Source organism: Pelmatolapia mariae, linkage group LG1, assembly GCF_036321145.2.
Source record: "Pelmatolapia mariae isolate MD_Pm_ZW linkage group LG1, Pm_UMD_F_2, whole genome shotgun sequence".
NCBI lineage: Eukaryota > Metazoa > Chordata > Actinopteri > Cichliformes > Cichlidae > Pelmatolapia > Pelmatolapia mariae.
Window position 1 is genome coordinate 14503794 of NC_086227.1, and position 20385 is coordinate 14524178.

Here is a 20385-nt window from a genome sequence, read left to right on the forward strand (position 1 = left end):
GATTACATTTCCCCTACATACAATAATATTGCAGTCATATAATGCAACAGCCTGACTTTTTTCACTGAAAATCAAATACCAGGCCTACTTTGTTGAAAGAAAGTAGCAATTTTAGGACTAAGTGGAATCTCCATGACTCTAGCACAGTCCTTCTCGCTGCATGCATTAATTGTTTTATTTAGCGTCTGTGTTGAAGCTAAAGCTACGAGTGACACAGTGTCTCTCAACATGTGTTACCTCATATAAAATGATGCAAAGCAAATGTTGTGCATGTCTAACATAAAGCAAAAGGTCTTGTTGCAGTCAACATGACATTGTTTGTCTATTTGGTGTTGATGCTATACCCAGAGGCTCTACGAGAATTACAACATACTGGGCAGTGTCCTTGGCCGCTCTTGTGTTCCGCTATTGTTCTTTTGTTTTCTGTGGAATAGGCAACAGAATCGGCCTCAGTGTGGGGAAAAGCCAGCGTGATGATGAGCTACGCGTCATTTGTAGTGCTTTTGCTCACACAAACAAATCGTTTGACTGCCTGTGCGTTTTTTCAGTACAAAGTTGTCTGTTTAGAGATTTTTACATGAGAGACAAATGAAATAAAACAACAAGGATTTACAGCTCTGACAGCACTTAATCCTCAGAGTAAAGTTAGAGATTTTAGCCAAGGGGGGAAAAAATCTGAAGAGCAAACTGGGAGCTTTACAGTGTTTACTAGACAGACAAAAACACACACACCAGCAGCTATGCACCATATGGGACATTTCAAGCTCTGTGGTAGCAATATCTACAGCGCTGATGATACTTGTGCTCATGTGTGGGCTCTCTGACCTCCACTGATTTACCTTTGAAACCACAGATATGTCAGCACACCCCAAAATAGCCTCACCTTTGCTAATTTGCTGATGATGATTTAAACAAGTCACACAAAGTACATGAAAAAGCAAAGCTTAAATCCCCCCTGACCCAAGAGGTACAACCCATGGATGAGCAGAAGGCCATGCTGACCAAGAAGCAGCCGATAGCTCAGTGCTTTAACGTCAAAAGAAGGAAGCAGTTAGTGAGCTGAAGATCCCGAGGAGACAACACAAAAGGAACAATACTGAGCAGTAGTCGAGACTAGCCAGACTCAAGACAGTTGTACAACATCTGGGGCTCATTAACAAAATCCTATCTAACGATGTTAACACCGCCATAGTTACCATCCCCACTGCCAGCAGCCCATGGATAAGTACAAAATTTCCGTAACTGAGGCTCTCAAAACTGCCAAACAGAGTCTCACACCTCTGGCTACTAGTCTGAAGAGATAAAGCAGAGAGGCAGAGTTCAAAAGAACAAATGGCCTGCTCTCCAAAGACCCTTTCACCGATAGAGTCAGAGACTCTAAGACCAGGCAGACCAACCTGAGCACTGCCTGGACTGACTACAAGAAAGCCTGCGCCTTACATGGACTACTGGAGTGTTTGGTGCTATAAAAGATTAACGGCGTACTAATAGCCTTCATCAGGTACTGAATGAATCTCTGGAAGACAACAACTCCATGCCAACTGCACAAGTCACCATCAAAGTTCAGATTATATCAAGGTGATACACTGTTCCCGCTGCTGTGCTGTATAGGCCTCAACACCCTCAGCCAGCTCATCACAGCAAGTGGTTATAGAAACACATTCAGGAGTTGAATGACCATCTGCCACCTCCTGTACATGGATGGCATCAAGCTGTATGCCAGGAGCAAGTGAGACATTGACTCACTGATATATCTCATCAGGATCTACAGCAAGGACATCAGGATGTCATTTGGACTGAATAAGTGTTGCTGTAAGGATGGCAAAGAGAAGGAAGGTGATCTAGACTGTCTAAATTTTGATTCACCTTCAAAATCAGACTCTAAGCAAAGTGTGTCCTTCATAATAAAACCTTGCAAACAACAAATATTGCAGCCAATTGCTGGGGCTCATAAATGATGCTGGTTCTTCTGTATATAATGAGCTATTCAATTCAGTTCAATTCAATTCATTTCAATTTTTTTTATATAGCACCAAATCACAACAACAGTTGGCTCAAGGTACTTCATTTTGTGACGTAAACTCGCTACAGTAATGCATGAATATAATGGACTATTGTGTGGATGCCATAGTGGTTTAAGCAGGATATGTTTAAAAAATCTGGCCTTTCAAAATAAGACCTACTTAATAACCAAATTCCATTTTAATACGCTTCTTTCCTGTCTCCTTCACACTTGGACATGGGGGGGCTGATGAACAATGTCTACACTTTGTCTCTCATTTCTAAAAAGACTAGCTAAATAGTACTAGACTGTCAAAATAAAAGCTTGCAAATAGTAAAGCTTCTTTTCAGGGCTGAAAAGGATAGTGGGTTTTATTCTTTCAATTATGACTACTACTGTGAAAACAGGATGCCTGCAAAAGCTTTAGACTTTCAGAATAAAATTCCTTTCATATTCTAATGACCATTCCACACCTGTTTCTTTTTTTATCCACCGTTATTTATTCATTCATTTATTTATTTATGTTTGGCTACCTAAATCTTGACCTTAAAATGTCTTACAGCTTCCCCAAAGCTATTATTTGGTTAGCTCTTACTTGTGGTGACATCTTCATGGCCAGCTGGTGCATTGGGACACTCAAAAATGTACGTCTTTTTGTTTTCTAGTTTTCTAGTTTTTTCTTTTTCTAACAATTATTATTATGCTTTCAAATTGCTTGGATTGAAAAGTGAAATTAACACATCAGGTTCTGATCACAAAGATTTTAAATGGAGAAATTCAAGTAAAACCCGCGTGAGAATCTATAACCAGTAAATGAATTGGACTGTAATGTGACAAACCACTTAAACAAGTAATCAATTATCAAAGAGTCACTGATGAATTTTCTGCTGGTCGCCTACCAGTAATTAATTAACAAGTCCTCTCAGCCCTCCAGCACTGCACTGAGATACTGTATAGGCACCAGGAAACACTGGCTGTGTAGGTTGTGCTATTGTCACTCCAAAACCACAAATTCAAGATAACACAAGCTTCTATGCACACACCCACATACGCTAATAAAAACACTTGCATAAAGTGGCGGAACATTGCACAAACGCTGGCGCACGTTCACTAGACTAATTAAATGCGCCATCAAATGCATACCGTGAGGTGAAGCATATATAATTTACACATGAACATACATTTAAAATGCATTTAATTCCTTCCTTGTACAGTTACTGTGTCACCGGGTAAGGTTTTAGCCCAGCGCACACAGCCTGCAGGCATGATTCTCTTAACTACACGCAGGTCTGTTGTAGACTCCTAACAGGGTGACCCATTTACCATCAGCGTAGTCTCCCTATTCGATACATCCCTCTGCATCTCCTTCTCTCCATCGTGCACGCACACACATTCACACATTGCTTCTCTGTCTCTCTCCCTCAGCTACCCTTTTCTCTTTTGCCCTGCTTCCAGCTGAGAAAAGTAAAAATAACTGCTCTCTTGCAGCAAAGCTAAAAAGCTTTTATTGCAATGGTCTGAATCTTTGGCTCCAAGTGTGTGTGAAAATGAATCCCTACACTGTTATATAAGTGAGAAACATGTCACATGTCACTTCTTAGTAACCCAGAGGAAGGGAAGCAATACCCAGTTTAACATACCCACACTTTGACAGCTGGTATTTAATTTCTTATGAAATGGAGATTTGCTGAAAACAACAAATCTGTGGTCCAGAGAAAGAAAAAAAAGTCTGTAACAGAAAAATACTGAATTTTAAAGATATGCTATGTTATTAGCTGTTTCATTTGTGCTATGCAAGCATGGAAATATTAACTGTTCTTGTGCCAGAGTGGACTTTGTGAGGTACACACACACACACACACACACACACACACACACGCACACACACGCACACACACACACACACACACGCACGCGCACAGAGACAATTCATGGTGTAAAGAAAGGTCATCTTTTAAAATCATAGCTATGATAAAGTAATATAAAGACTGACCATTGTCATAGCCTATGTGGGCAGGCATACTGTGAGGTGCGCTCTGTTACTGAACAAGCCTGCCAATGAGACTCGACAGCAGAACGAGTACGCTGATGGTAAATAAAATATTAGCTAAGTTAGGTGGTATTTTCACCTCTGTGCATTAAGTTAGGGTCACCTTTACTGTTAAGCTCATATCTTGTTTTCTACCACCAAAAAAATGCATATAGAACACTTGGAATTTAAAAGTCACTATTACCACTCACTAGTCCCTCAGATATTTTATGCACATCATATTTAATTAAAAGTTAATGACTCAGAATGTTTTTATGCATTAATCAATATAGTACAATAAACCTTGGAGAGTAATGGTTATGCTCCAGTGGTATTTTGCTCTCCTGCTCTGTCTCTCACTCTGTGTCTGAGTAAAGTGCATACATTAATACAAACAGTACCAATAACCAGTGGAAAGTAATTTACTGGTAAATGGTAAATGGACTGGTTCTTACTGTATGCAGTGCTTTTCTACTCTACTGAAGCACTCAAAGCACATTTATACAACCCGCCTCATTCACCCAACCACTTTTTTCTATACGTAAGTGCTTTCTTTCTAACATTCACACTCTGATGGATGCATCAGAGCAACTTGGGGTTAGTATCTTGCCCAAAAATATTTGGCATGCGGACTGAAGCAGTCACCTTCTGATTAGTAGATTACCTGCTCTACCTCTTTAGCTACAGCCACCCAAAAGATTTATTTTAATTTGACTGGGATTTACTATGCTTTGGCATTTCTCTGTGTCTCTTAGACATATTAGGATTCTGTGACCGTAGCCATAACGGGTAGACAAACATTTCTCTCACAAATGCAGGGTTTATCTTTAGAGCACAAAGACAGTACAAAGAGCCAAAAAACTTAAGCCTTCCTCCACAACAGGCCAATATGTTTAAGAGATGAGGCGCTGTCCAAATTTACATTCAGCTGCATCCTGCATGTTAATACATCTGGTTCCCAGATTTTTCTTCTAGCTTCTCTTTTATCTGTCCCTCTTTGAATTTCAACTTCCTGCCTAACCACTGTGTTCTACTTACAGTGTCATTTTGTTCATGTTCTCAGAATGCAAGTATATGCATATTCAGAATGTCACTCAATGTGTATAATTTATGGCTTTTTTGAAAGTTTTATGAAGTACAGCAAAGAAAGGACGTTATAATGACTTATATTGGACGAAACATGCTCAGACTGTATGGTATGTAGGAAAATGGACTATAGGGACAATCCTGAGTACTCAATGCTAAGTCTGCCTTTAAACATTCAGTTATCAAAAAGATTCAATTATCTGTCTATTAAAAACAACCGAAATGATTAAAAAAAAAAATCACAAAATAGCCACAAAACTATTCTGTGTGCACTGACAATATCAAAAAAGTACAAATTATAGACACATAGAATCCAAACACATAAGAAGGTCAAGTAACTTTAAATTGTTACTAAACAGACGGCAATTTCAATGTTTCTGCACATCTAAGGGTAAAGTGTCTTTAAAAACAATGTGCAATTTAGCTTCTTTAATCTTTAAATTTGCTTTAGTGTTTATATTAAAGAAAGCCCAGAAAATGTATTTCAACAGGCACAGTGTGGAGCAATCTGTTTCTCATGTAAACCACATCAGTGCTTATCAAAAAGGCCCCCCTTTGTTAGTTTCAGTGTAATTAAACTCTTCGTTAATGTCTATTTATTATTGAATGTCTGAATACAGGTGCTCATAATATTTGCAGTAATCCGCCACTAACCCCATTCCTCTCTGACCAAACCAGGATACCAGTGTGTTCGTGTGTGTGTGTTTGTGTTCAATTGTAACATGCTGATTCATCCACAGATGTTTTTATATTCCAAGATTGCTTCCAAGTTTATTGACTAATGTGCCTGAATAGCTGCATTATTTGTAGCTGACAGCATTATTCCAGCTTTCTAAAACATCAGTGCTCCACTCGGCATACCGGCAGTCAACTTGCCTAAGACTGATTCAAAAGCCTGGAAAAGCCCTAAATAAGCCTGATCAATAAACACATAAAATACAAAAAATCCGAAAAGATGAATGGAAAATACTTGACTATCAATCCAAACCACTGTGTCTGTATCATACTTTCACATGGGCTGTCTGGTCATTGTACTGCACCATGTGAAAAGAGGTGAGATATATTGGAGAAGACTATATTGTGAATTTAAAGATTTAATAAATAAAAATAGTAAATAAACAATCACACTAACTAAAACTAATTAAAACCACTGATTGAAAATCATGTTTTCTGAACATCAAGCTCATCAGTCTTAGACAAATAAAAGACATTTCCTTGAAACCATTTAAGGGATTTTTGTTTCCACTTTCTCGACAAGCACTTTAGACATTAGTTGGGTTAGACATTAGGTGCCGTTTTTATTAATGAATAACTAGTGGTTGTGAACGAAGTACTATGTAACACAACTGTCATTCATAAGAAATTACTGTAATCATTTGAATTAACAGTAACAAAATTTGCTTTTACATTAAGTACTGCTTTATTTAAGAGGCAAATATTGCACTTTTTTCGTTAACTACAGCTGCAGTCATACAGTCACAGTCACCACATTCACCAAAAAAAAGAAGAAAAAAAAAAGAAATTGAGTGCAGTTTGAATTTATTTTGCATTTCCTCTAATCCACAAAGGCTTATAAGTATACATACAGGCTCACATATATATGGATACACTCACATTGATATTTGGTTAAATATCCTTTAGCAAGTTGTAAGTCAACCAGACGGTTTGGTAGCCATAAACTAGCTTCAATAATTCTGCATAATTTTGGCTGCATATTTGACCACTCTTCTTGGCACAGTTAGCTGGTTATATTCTAAAAATTCTCAGTAGAGCTGAGGTCAGGGCTTTGGGAAAGTCATTCCAGAAACCTATGTTAACGTGAATGATTTATTAATTCCAGAACCCGTTTTGATGTGTTTGGAATCATTGTCCTCCTGTTGGAACATACAACTATGTCCAAGTTTCAACCATCTAGTTCTTGATTTGGGCTGAAGTTTAAAATTTTGGAGGTAGTCAGCCTTTATTATTCCATCCACTGTTCCCGCAAAGCATGATGCTACCACCACCATGCTTGACAGTTGCTACAGTCTTCTTAGGCCTGAGATACTCACCTTTACTCTTGCCACTGTGTCCAAAAATCTCAGTCTTTGTCTCGTGTGTCCATAAAACTTTCTTCAGAAGGTATTTCGTTTGTCCATTTGGGCAGCTGTGAATTTCAGTCGAGTTTAAAGGTGTCAATTTTGGAGCAGGAGCTTCTTTCCTTGTTGGCTTTACTGTGGACAGCGACACTGGTGTTTCAGCAGTTTCCAGTTCATAGCAGCCTTGAGACTCGGTGGTTCCTGGGTTCTTTTGGAACATCTGCACATTTCTTCTCATTGGAGGGTAAAAGTCTGGGTCCTTTTTCAGACCCTGGCGAAGTGTTGACACATCCAAATAACTTGTACTTATGTAAACTGTTTGAACTGAATTTCTTGGACTCTGTTGTTGTTTAGAAATGACTCAGAGACCTATAGTTCAGCCTGTATGTATACTTTTGTCCTTCAGCCAATTAGAGAAAGTCTAAATTGTTTTTTAAAGTCATTAAGCATACAGCAACAACAATCATTCACCCTGGAAAAAAAAAGAAATCATCCAAATTTAAAAGTTACCATGACTTCTATGTCCATGTGTGTAAACTTCAGACAGCAACTCTACGTTGATTTGAAAGCTATAGCTACATATTACTTTGCAAACATGGACAGAATTTCATTAGAAGGGGGTTAATCTACACAACTACCTTTTGTAAGTTTAAGCACATTTAGCTGCTAATTATGATCACATAGCAAAAAGATTTGTTATTTCTGAAAGATGAAATAACAGCCTACTTCCTACTAACTGAATTAATAAGGTATTAAATACGTCTTTGGTAAATTTGTTACATTTTTTTTTACCCTCGAAATTCACAGCATATAAGCAACATGCACAAGTAGCAGCGTGCTGGGCTGTCACTGTGGCCTGCTCGCGCTTCTTGACCATTAGGCTATACTTATTCTTGGTGCTAATAGAAAACAACAGAAACAATGCTGAATGGATATGCATGATGCCAAACCACAGAACTATGTGGGGGCCTTTCAGATTTGACAACATAAAAACTCTAATAAAGATAACTGACTGCACACATTTAACATGACCAGTAGATATAAGAGGTGCTAACTGAATGAGTGTGTTAGCTTACTACTTATTTTGCAGATAACTTTCAACAGCGTAGCAGCAATCATCATGCAAGTTTACCTAATGTTACATTGTGTAGGATGGGTCCAATAAAATCTATTAGACAATATCCTCCTGAGGCATATCGTATATTCCAGTGAATTGTGGCATTAATTAAAAAATATACTGGCAACCACCAGTGCTACCCCCAAGCCTACGAGCAGACACCCCTATGGTATCACTTTTAAAATCCCATGTCGCCTCGTTCTCGAGTCATCACATTCACAAACTTAGGTGTGTATGCCGCCCACCTGACATGGTGACAAAATACCCAGTCAGCCTTTTACGGATGAGGGTTAAAAGGTATATATGAGCTAGCTTGCCCTCATATCCAACTGCACAACTCTTCTGTTTGGCCCACAAGCCCATGCAGAGAGTCTAAACACATGATGGCAGTAAGAGAAAAAGGAGAGTTTTGACCTGATTGGGAAGGAAATGTTTTATTCCTAAAATTTATTCAAATATTACAAAACTGGCCCTTTGTATTTTGCCTCATTTCCTTTTGACTGGTTGGTATGCACATGCGAGCCTTATTAGAAGTCACACTGTGAAAATTTGTCCTTCGGCTGCAGGCGGTCTTTGGTTGCATGTGCACTAGTGTTTTGCAGAGCAGTTTTAATTCCAATAAATTTGGACTAAAGTCCAAAATTTCAACAATGTAAAAAAGGTCTTTGAGCTTTGTTTGAGAATTCCCAGTCATTACAAGTCAAAAAGACAAACAATGTAATTTAATCATTTTGATTTGGAAAGTTCTCACATGTTGAGAAAATTCATTTACTTTATAAACAAACTGCAGAGAAACAAGTAATAGGACCATATAACAGCTAAAGATAAGCATGAAACTGCACAGTTATATTAAGTAAGACACAGCTGGATGAGTCACACCTTCAGCCCTTTCATTCATGCATACAAAGTACATTAATGGCTCACATTTAATAACTTTGTTTTAAGAGTCACTGCTAGAATCTAACGTGATCTAACAATGTCTGTCAGAGAACATTCAGATTCATGCTTACAGCGTGACACAGTGAGTAAGCACCAAGTAAGTGATTCATATGAGGGTGCACATGTGCAAGTGGTGACATTAAAGTTTCTAATCTACCTTTAAGGAGGCTGTAATCATTCTTTCACTCTGAAGGGATTCCCTGTCTATTCATCCATCCCATCATCCGATAAATAAACCACTTTCTCCACTATTTTTTAGGACATAAATGCAATACTAACAGTTCCATCTGCCTCAGCTTTACCTTGTGTTTTATAACAATTGGCAAATGATAATAACTTGCATGATAAACACTTGCTTGGCATTGCAAGTATAAGTACCCTAGCATAAATAGCCTCACAGCTTTGAGATGTGCTTTTGGTGAGGCTGCAAATGTTGGTGTGCATGAGGTAAATTTTGCCATCTGCCAATGAGCACAGTGGTCTGTAGCTCAAAATTTGTGACCACGCACATTGTCTGCAAAACAAATGGACCAACTGTGGGTGTGTTAGAAAAGCGAAATGAACTTTATTTCGTTTTGCATTATAATTGCTCGCTGGTTGATTTTGTGCAATAGCAGAATCTTCAAAACTAAGCCATCAACAAATGTTCTCTATGTAAACAGCAGATCTGTTCCTTATTAAATGAATTAGACCTGTAAGTCTAAGCTGTGCTTATACAGCTTGTCTCCCTACTGTAAGCTACAGAAATATGGTTGTTAAAATACAGACCAGACATACGCTATATATGGAAAAAAGTAGTGGGCCACACAGTCTTTTAATCTTTCAGCTGTTTTCAGTCCCATTGTCACAGATGTATAAAATCCAGCACATAGCCATGCAGTCTGGCTTTACAACCATTTGTGAAAGAATGATTTGTTCTACAGAGCTCACTGGTTGTAATTTCTTCCCTCCCTCAGCTGTAAATGATAACATTGCAAAAGAGAAGTGTGTAAGAACCACTGCAACCCAGTGACAAAGGGTCAGACCACTGTGGAGTTACAGAGTGGGGTCACTGAATGCTGAGATGCATAGTATGTAAAAGTTGCTAGTACTCTGCTGACATCCAAACCTTCTCTGGCATTAACATCTGCACAAAACTGTGAGCCGGGAGCTTCAGGGTATCCGTTTCCATTACTGAGCAGCTACTCTTGATAATGTGTAGGTGGCTCAGCACTTCTGTCTTCATAGTATATCGACTTAGAGCCAAGCAATGGATTTCCTCCATTACTGTATGCTTTTACAATGGGTTAAAACGTGCTAGCTAACATTTCAGGGATGAAATAGGGATGAAACGTCACTGTTGACATTGTAGTTTTCGGAGTATTTTAACCATCATACCAGTCACATTTGTTTCAATCTTCATCACCGTACGATTCTTCTCAGTGAAAGTTTGCCACCATCCAAACACTTTACATCACAATAAAACAAACCAGGCATACTGTAAGACTCTGAGAAATCAGAAATACTATCTTACCTTATGCCTGCACTTGAGCACCACTCCATATGCTCCTGGACAACAAGAAATAGAAAGAAAGATGCAAATGCTCAATAAAAAAGTGAGACTCAGATGTGGTGTTAAAGTTTTGACATCTTAATTATGCTTTGACCTCCAAACCTCAAACAAACAGGTTCATGAAAAAGAAGTACAGTAGGTGAGAACCACCAGAGAAACAGCCGTTAATAGGTGAGGCGGAGGCATGCATACTCGCTCTCCCACACACTCAACACACACTCACAGCTATACCTTTCACAAGTAACACACACACACACACACACACACACACACCGTGTCCCTGTTCCTGTCTTTACTAAGACAGATGATTGTGTCAGTTTAACAAGACTGGGATGATGGCTGATATTTCAGAAGTCGAGTCTATGGCTCTGTCCTTCAAGGATGTCAGCTGGACTCCCATTTGCTAAAGTTAATTGTTTTCCACGTCTTTCCAAACTGCTCTTGTTGCTGTTCAGATCACATATGCAACGTAATGGGTTAGGTAATGCTGCTTGTCTTTCTGCCAGAATCGGTCTGTTTTTGTGGCAATGGCCTGATTTCTGTGCAGTTTTAGAGATTTTTATAGCTTCAGTCTTATGGAGAATGATGCCCTTTTGCCTTGACACCATCTGTCACTTAGCTTGCTTTCGGAGTTACTTTCAGTGTTTATTTTTTTTCTTGTTTTTCTTTTTTGTGTGAAAGGAAATTAAAAACAACAACAATTAAAACCTATTTCTTTTATAATGATATTTCTTACCATAAGATTTTTGATTCATTCAAATATTTATCTGTTTGCTATAGGGACAAGAAAGAGGTGCAGATATGAAGAGAAGCCTGTAGAAATATAGTTTATCTTTACAGAAAAACTGTAAAAATGGTCTCTGCAGTTCCAGAGTTTTACAAAGTTGATTTACTTACATGGTAAAACAATCATTTTATCAATACACATAAATTGATGGCAATAAATGGCACAGACCACTCACAAGCGTGTGCATGAGTTTCATGATTATTGAAATTAGAAGAGATGTGTTGCAAATTGTAAAAAAAAATTTTTTTCAAAAAAATCCTAAAGTTGTTTCATAATTCCTTTCTTCCTTTCTTACTTTTTCCATGGACAATGATAGGTGAGTGGTGCTAGTTAGAGTACTGAATGTCCCAGTAGTATTACGAGTACACGTACAAATGTGTTTCTTTGATAAATCACAGGAACATGATTGTGTAAATAAGCAGTAAGGAGAGAATGGTGACTCCTAAATAACATTCTTAAGAAAGATCCTTACTACATTCAAACTCCCTGTTTAGCTAACTGCATGCTAAAAGGAAACACAAGAAAAAAATATCAAAACCTAAAAATGCAGCAGCTGTTTAATCTGATCATTTTTTTTGATTCTCTGTAATGTTTGAAAAACATGTAGCAACTGTGAAGGAGTTTTGTCTACAAAGAACAAAATGTTCTGAAGTTGCTTTACCTCTGATTTGTGAGTATGACAAAAAATCTTCTTTATAGTTTTGCTGATTGAAGTTTACATACATTGGTATTAAGATGTATTTAGAGAAAAAAAAAGACACAATTTCACTGGAAGAAAAAGATGAAACAATTTTTAGTGATAGCATACATTTAAAATACAGCAAACCCATTTGTGTCAATGTTGAAGAAAAATGGCAATACAATAAAAAAGCGAGTTCCCAGAGACAACAGTTAACTTTAATATATGCCGCCAGGGTTACACTGTATATATAAAACATGCTCTGTGTAAAGTATGAAAAATGTGTACACACAGAGCTTTTAACATGAGAAAAAAAACCCAGAAAACTGTGTGAAAACTGTTATTGCGGTTCGTTGTGTACATAACTTTTTGATAGATGTAGTAACGAGTGCTGGTGTAGATCACAGTTTGCGAGAATTACCAACAGCAGAATAAACACTTGGCTACTCTGTCTTCTCACATTAGAGTAAAGCAGGAATACATGTCCATCCAGCTCAGTCAAATCAGCTGCAAATCACGCTGCTGGCTACAAGAAACAGAAGCTACATGGATTGCTAATTAAAGGGCGTTTGTGTGGCTCACTTAAGAGTCACTCACAGCTAAAAGTACAATTTTATTTATTTTATTTATATAAACCTTAAAGAAAAGTACGATTAGGAATAAAAATAGCAGAATCAAGGATTAGCTTTTCAGAAGAACCAAGACTAATTTATGCTGTTGAAAATTTCACAAATTTGATTTGCAAGAATTACTTACATGCATATTCAACATTTCAGCGATACTCGTATGGTGCTGAAAAATGTGTGGTTTCTACGATTTCTTAATAAGGCATTTTACATCCTCCAAGCTAAACACTTTGAGCCCAAACCATATATAGTGCTTTTCTCATCTATAAGCAGGATGAGGCCTTTGTCAGACAGGCACTGCTAATTTTATCATAAACAGTAAAACAAGGGATTATATTAAATCATCTCATACTAACCATGAACAAAGTAAGGCTAGAGTAACATTGAAAGTTAGAACTACCTGTACATGGCAAATGCAGCGTTTTATAGATTGAAGCAATATCAGTTTCATCAGCACTACAAATCAGTTCCTGCTCTTGAGCTTGGAGTGTCTTTTAATTCAATAAGTAATTTTAATTGAAACTAGATTTTCTAAGCAGTGCTTATGAAACTCAGCACTTTTTTCTGGCCAGGAAGGGGTTGATCCTACCCTTTGAACTAAAGGCTTTAGGCATGGGAACCCATTGGCTATCATCTGATAACATTTTGGGGCTTCCGGAGTAGCCAGACTTCCTATCCCACATGAAAGTTATCGTTTAGCAATGCAGACAAATTTTTTTTTTTAAAGTAATTGAATAAAAATGCACAATTCTTTGGACTGGCTGTTTACCTGTATGCAAACAACACCTTCTTAAACATGTTTGGTCTAAACAAAAATCTTGTCCCCGTGCCTGCAGATTCTGCATATTAATACTCATATTTCTGTCTGCTACACCAAAACCAAGAAGGGTTGGACTGCACTGATGATGATGATAATCACACAGAATAGAAGCAACTGAACGTGATTAAGGAATAAAAACAGAGACTGTTAGAGAAGATAAACTGAGCAGCAGAGGGGTGAGCATGCTTGACTGTTATCATACTGATTAAATTAGTGCTGTGGAAAGGATCCAAACAACAGGTATATGCAGGGGATGTTTTCAGTTTGCAAAACGGGAAAGAGCGAGGCTTCATAGTAAAACCTTTAAAGGTATTCTTATCAAATAGGCATACATGCAAACGAACCAAACCAAACCAAAACAAAACAAACACCCGCCTATTTCACAATCCTGTTTTAAGATAAATATGGCGACCTAATGACCAAAGCTATTACTATAACGAATTAGACATTACTCCATGGGAGACTTCACCAAACTCTGAGACTAATGTGCCCCTTTAAAATGTGCCTGTGCTCAAAAATGCTAAAGTAGGATATATACGCTCTGTCAACAGCTATGTGTGTAGGTTTCAGCTGTGCAGTGTAAGACTCCCAAATCCCATTAAAATGTACACTGGTTATGACCCCAGTGTTACCAGCAACAGTACATAAAGTCTTCAAGTTTTAAAGCATGCAGTGAAATCTGCCGTGTAAAATCCACCCACCTTCGCCCACAATGCCAAGGACTTCAAACTTATTCATTACATCACCGAGAGTGAGGGCTCCTCCAGCGGGTGAAATGAGCTGCTCGGGTTTTTAGCGAGGAGACTCCTGCTTTGACCAGCCGGTGGAGTGAACTGTGGACTCCAGGAGGAACATTGCAAGCGTCTGACTACTGCCCATCTTCACTCCCTTTACACCATAGCTTCTCTCTTTCTTTCTCTCTCTCTTTTCTGGACTTTTTAAAAATATCTATTATTATTGTAATTATTAGGTATCTGAGTCGAGTATGTTCAGATGTCCTTTGCGCTCCCTTTATTCCATGTCCTGATGTCCTTCTTCTACTTCCATCCAACACTGCATGCCAGCAAACCTGGAAGACCAGAGACAAAAACAAAGATGCAATCAAAGGGTCCCTCTGAAGGTCCAAATATCCCATCATTCCTTGCAAAGGGAGTTGCGTGCTCTTAGTCTTCCTGACACAGACAGTGAATAAGTAGGACATGTAGATATACAGAAAGGCAACATTTCCTTGAGGACATGTTTAAATAATTCATAGCTTAAGCATGACTTCCACACAGATCCCATCTATTCTAATTAGCTATACATCAGCAAGGAGGATGCTGCAGAAAGAATGTCAACAACAACTGGAGACAGCCGTTAGATTTTGTATAGGTGCTCAGAAGATCCTCAGAAGAGGACTCCTCTGAGTGATCCCCTACCTTTTCCTCTACCGTCCCTACAAAAAAAGACATTTTTGCTATTTAATAAAGTTATTGACAGCCATTGGATGGAGTGCTTTAATATCCATGGTGCGAAGAGAATGAATCCTCTTTAATTTGCCTACAGCACTCGGCAATCATCAGCAGGTCAAAGTTTTCACTTATCTGATAAAACATCTCTGCACTTACTAAATGGGTTGGCACAATTTTGGTAACAAACAGTGATGCATGATATAGCCCACAGATTTCGGTCTGACTTTCCCTCTGGAGACACCAGCTGAGTGATGTTTGTGGTTTTCAGAGAAAGGTCTCTACTTGATTAACCATCACATTCTGTGTTGTCATTCGTGTTTCCTGTCATCGGCTCCGAAAAAATTTGTCAAGTACTTTATGTAATCCCAGAAAGCTGATTGTGTTCATCATTTTGGTGGGAGAAATGTTTCGTCATTCATCCAAGTGAGTGAGACTGAAGAAGTCACTTAGATGAGTGATTAAACATTTCTCCCACTGAAAACACGACGTCCAGGTGAACACGATCAAACTTTCTGGGATTTCCTTACCTGGATGATTGAGCATGCATCAAGATATTTACATAACACCTAAATATTGCAAAACTATTAACAGTTTTTGTGTTTGGGCTAACAAGGAAGTGTTAACAAGGTAAACTGGATGTTGAACACAGTAAAAATGACACATTCTTGGTATTAGCAAGTTAACCCTCTGAGGTCTAAGTCATCACAACCCAAACAAGCAAAAAGAATATGTAATTGTGTTTTTTATTACGTTGTTCTCCCAGTTTTAGCAATCACAGAACAAAGAAAATAATCATTCTAAATGACAAACATCAAAATCTACTCTCATTTGTTCCTCAAATAGGTCTGCTTTGTCTTTCTCCAAACTATAGCATTAGGGTAAGAATTGGGTCATCATTACAACCTACACCTCAGCAATACCGTCTCAGGTCTGGTGTCAGACTTGAACTTAGCTCCGAGCACTCAATAACACAGCGTGACAACACCCAGATCATCTGAGGAATTATTGGGTGAAATTCAATCAAACGGGCTGCCTAGGAAAGCGGATGTGTAAATTCACGTCTGCGTCGGGAGGATTTAGAACAATCCCGGTGACCTCTTGGGTTTTAAGCTAAAGGATCATTAGGTCGAAACAGTTGTTTTACTTTCCAAAACCACTCTCACATCAGCAACAGTTACACTTTGTGAAGTGGCCGCTGTCTCTGCAGATCTCTGAATCTGTCAAGCTGAGATGGTTGATGTGAAGATTTAACATTCTCCCTCTTTGCTTATATTTACCCCTCAATCTTTCTGTGAGGTACATACATCTATGTACAAGTAATATTGTTATTATTTTGTTTAAGCAAAGCAAAGAAAAAAAAAAGCCCCAGAACAATTACATCTAAAGGCAGACTGTCTCTTGTCACACATCCAAAAACTGACCACGAATATTAAATGCCTCTTTTGTAATGTGAATGCTGTTGGACTGGAACCATCAAAGCTTCTCACAGTATCAGTCCAACTTCATTTGTATAACACTTGATTTATTCAGCAGTGCAAAAAAAACACTTTAACGTTGACTTGGCTCATGTGCCTGTGTGGGCGTTTTCCTATGCAGTGTACGCTCCACACAGCTAAGTCTTTCCAGGGGAAGAGATAAGGTGGACGTTAAGGCCACTCATGGCTTGTCATTTAAGGACAGTGGGTAGTGAATTAATTCGTTGTCCACATTTTAATAGGTATACGCCAGCGACAAGAGTGACCTATGAGACATTAGAGCTCATACTTTAGGGAGATAAAAAAAATATGGATACAGCATGCATTCGGTTTATTGATAAGCTGCTTCCTCTCCTTGCAAAACGAAATGGAAAAAAGGTGAAAACATCACCGTGAAAGTCCAGAGAATACTGAATGAATATAGAACGGACGGCAGCACGACACTGCAACTGAGGCTCGCTGGAGTCTGCATGCAAAGAATACCTCGGCAATAAGTGAGTTTGGGAGTGTGAATTTAATAGGCAGGTGCGTGCGTCCGCGTGCACGAGACTATGTGTGTTTGCGTGAGGTGAGAGAGGGGGGTGGGGGGAGGATAGTAATGCTGCTCTCTCTGCACCGAAACTGCGTCTCTTTCGTCGCTGCGTTGCAGAGCGCACCACCATTCCATCGCTGTCCACGCGATTCTCAGCCTACACAGCAACCAGTGCATACATTATAACGGTCCACGTTCACGACAATGTTGCACAACAACATCCACAATTAAAAAAAAGCCTTCACTCATGAACCCGTGGTAAGACACAACACATACCAAAAATCAAATCAAATCCTAGGAGATAACGAGTAAAAACCTCGTAGCCCATCCACCGTTTAAACCACGCGAAGGTTTACCTGCAGATGCGATGTGACGCCTGTACGAGGTGAGAAGGCTCAATCTGTGAAGCACGGAGCATCATGCCCATGAAAATGATGATGTGGGAAGACGAAGAAACATCATGTGGAGCGACAGGAGATGGAGGAGGGGGGAAACCCGGGCCTGTGCGTCGTGACACGATCAAATGTCCTACTCACTCAGTCTTTAGACGGACGGGAGACCGAATCCGCAGGCATAACGCCGATGACGGGGTGTCAATGTACCGTCAACAGTTCTTCAGAGGCTCCGCGTTCATAGCCTCAGCATCAGCTGGTTATAGCAGCAAAATCGTCATTCCTCTGAGCGACGCTGCGCACAGCCAATAGAAACACGGACGTCTGCGCGTTCCAGCAGTGGTTTAAGATCCACAGCGAGTCGAGATAAAATAAAACTTTGGGATGGAAATGCAGTCCAGCGCACTGTTTGTTGAGCGTTTGATAAGCCCTGTGATCGTCTCCTTCCAGCAGCACGCAGATTTTTACACCGTTAATTACTGCTGCTGCCTCCCTCCCCTCCCCTTTGGTCAACCCATATTGTGTCACTGATTAAAAATCTTCCTGCAGCTCCTCTCCACTCGCTCTCACCTACACCTCCCCTCCACCAATGCACTAATTGGCGAAATCGGTGTGAATCCACTGGACTCACGGACACTGCATAGACCGGCTTCGTAATGAGAGCAGGTGTTAGAAAGATGGTGCACATTAAATGCTGCATTATTTTGTTTGTGTGTGACCTCCCCCCCTCCTTCTGGTCTCGGTTTGACCTTCTCGAGTTCATTTTGGCAGGTGTGATTTATCTTTGCTGAGGTAATGTGTTTAACGTGTTCATAAGATAAATATTTTTTTCCCGTTTCAGTCCAGCAGCCATGAGGTGGAGAATAGTTTATGGAGTAAGAGAAATGCCATTAAGGCGTGTCTTTATGTAAATACTGTAGCAAATATCAGCAAATATAGGCTAAATGTACTTTAAAAAATTACTTACCTTTTTGTCTGAGCAACATTTGTTTTACTAAAAGTTAATGACTTATAAACCCCAGTTGTCCCTTTTCAGACTGAGAGCTCTACCTGTGCCTATATTGGATCATTTTGTCTGCCAGTGCATCACAGCTTGTGAGGTGATTGTTTATTAAAATCTAAACCTATTGAAGTATTTCCCAATGCAACATGATACCACAATAATTATAGCAAAAGGCTTCAGATTATTTCTAAATTTATGTGAAAGAAAATTATATTACAATAAACTGTTAAACTAAAACAAACAAACAGGTTTCTCTGTACTGTTATGTCTAAACTAAATCTGAATACGTAATAGCATCCAGGTAAATGGCCAGCTCATTTCTTTTGGTACACAAAGAAGTAAAAGTGCAAACATGAAATCAATTTAAAATGCCAGCCCTGCAGTTTGCTGCAGCAGCACTGTATATGTTGGTTTAACACATTACATTGTTTTAGCACATTATGACTGGATGAGTAACCCCAGTCATTAACACGGGCTTCATTACTGTGGGGAAAGATGACATTTGAATTACTTTGTTGCTTGATATGTGACCAAGTGTCAGTTTCAAACAGCACAGTTTTATACATGTTTTAATGGACAGTAGCCAACTGACTATTATGTTATGTGTTGTGTGGTGTCATTTGGTTGGTGAATGTGCATAACCATTTTACAAAGGGAAAAAAACCCACTTTGCCACTTGGATTTCATACCACAATTACTATGAGAGAGAAAAGTAATTACTGTTCATATACTGAGATTTGAAAGAGTTTGTTTTCTGCCACAGTGTCACAACTGGAAGAGGATCTTAATTTATAAACTACTGCCATGTGACAATATTTCTAGACTATTATGTAGCTATCTTTTAAATGTGTAGCTGTGTTACATAACTAATGCATTTAACTGACATACTGTACACAAAACATACTTGAGGAACCTTAGTTGAGTATTTCTGTTACTCTATACTACTTTGGATGTTTATTCCATTACATTTCAGGTGGAAACAGTTCATTCATTACTCCTATAAAGTATGGTACTGTTATAGTCACTGATTAAATAAATGGAGTAAGAAAAAAAAAAAGGAAAATATACCAGAATTAACCCAAAAGACGTTTTTATACCCATGAAATTAAAAAAGCAAAACAAAAAGTGACAAATGTTCAATTAGCATTATTAGAAATACTTTTTACACAAAATAATACAACATACAAAATGTTACCTAATTATATTGGTTACAATCAATTAAAATGCATTTTTAGAAAACTGAACTGTTTGAAACAGACACGTTGTTACAACTGAAGTGACAAAGCAAATAAAATGAACTCCTTCTCAACCAGCCATGATTATATCAGCTTTGATAATATACCACAAATCACATCATTGTCATTTGCTGATTTTACTATTTAAAATGCATGATTTTTGCGAAAGCGCATTTATGGTTTTACATGAATAAATTATTCAAAATTGTAAATTTTGAATGTAACTGCTCTGTTGTTACCGTAACACAGATTACGTGTCTGTTTTTTCAGTTAATTTAATTTATTGATAAAAACATTTTTTAATTATTAACACAGCTTACCTTCCGTCACTTACATTGCATGTCATCTCTATTCTCATCACCCCCTGTGTGATAATTAGCATGCCACAATAAAACAAATACACATAAAGAAAGAGATTTTCGTTTCCACGTGACATGCTGTTCAATACAAATACCCAACATGAATCAATACTTTCTTAATATAAGGCCTAATTAATATTTCCTCTGCTCCAACCTGGTTATTTTTTAACCTCCTGTGCAAGAAGGGAAAAAAAAGAAAAAAATGAATTACAGCACTGCGCGG

The 20385-nt window shown here is 38.5% G+C and overlaps 1 protein-coding gene across 4 annotated transcripts in view; it reads right to left on the reverse strand.

Moving 5' to 3' along the window:
* The window catches only part of cdkl5 (cyclin dependent kinase like 5), a 42204-nt gene extending 24203 nt beyond the window's left edge, over nucleotides 1–18001 (reverse strand). For 3 of the 4 annotated variants that reach the window (XM_063473287.1, XM_063473296.1, XM_063473270.1), the window contains exons 1-3: nucleotides 17530–18001; nucleotides 14417–14784; nucleotides 10765–10799 (exon numbers count right to left, since the gene is read on the reverse strand). In XM_063473287.1, coding sequence (XP_063329357.1) covers nucleotides 10765–10799; nucleotides 14417–14453 — 72 coding nt within the window. In that variant the 5' untranslated portion in view covers nucleotides 14454–14784; nucleotides 17530–18001. The remainder of the gene's footprint in view (nucleotides 1–10764; nucleotides 10800–14416; nucleotides 14785–17529) is intronic. The other variant, XM_063473278.1, reaches the window with a different exon arrangement.
* Between the last annotated feature and the right edge of the window lie 2384 nt (nucleotides 18002–20385).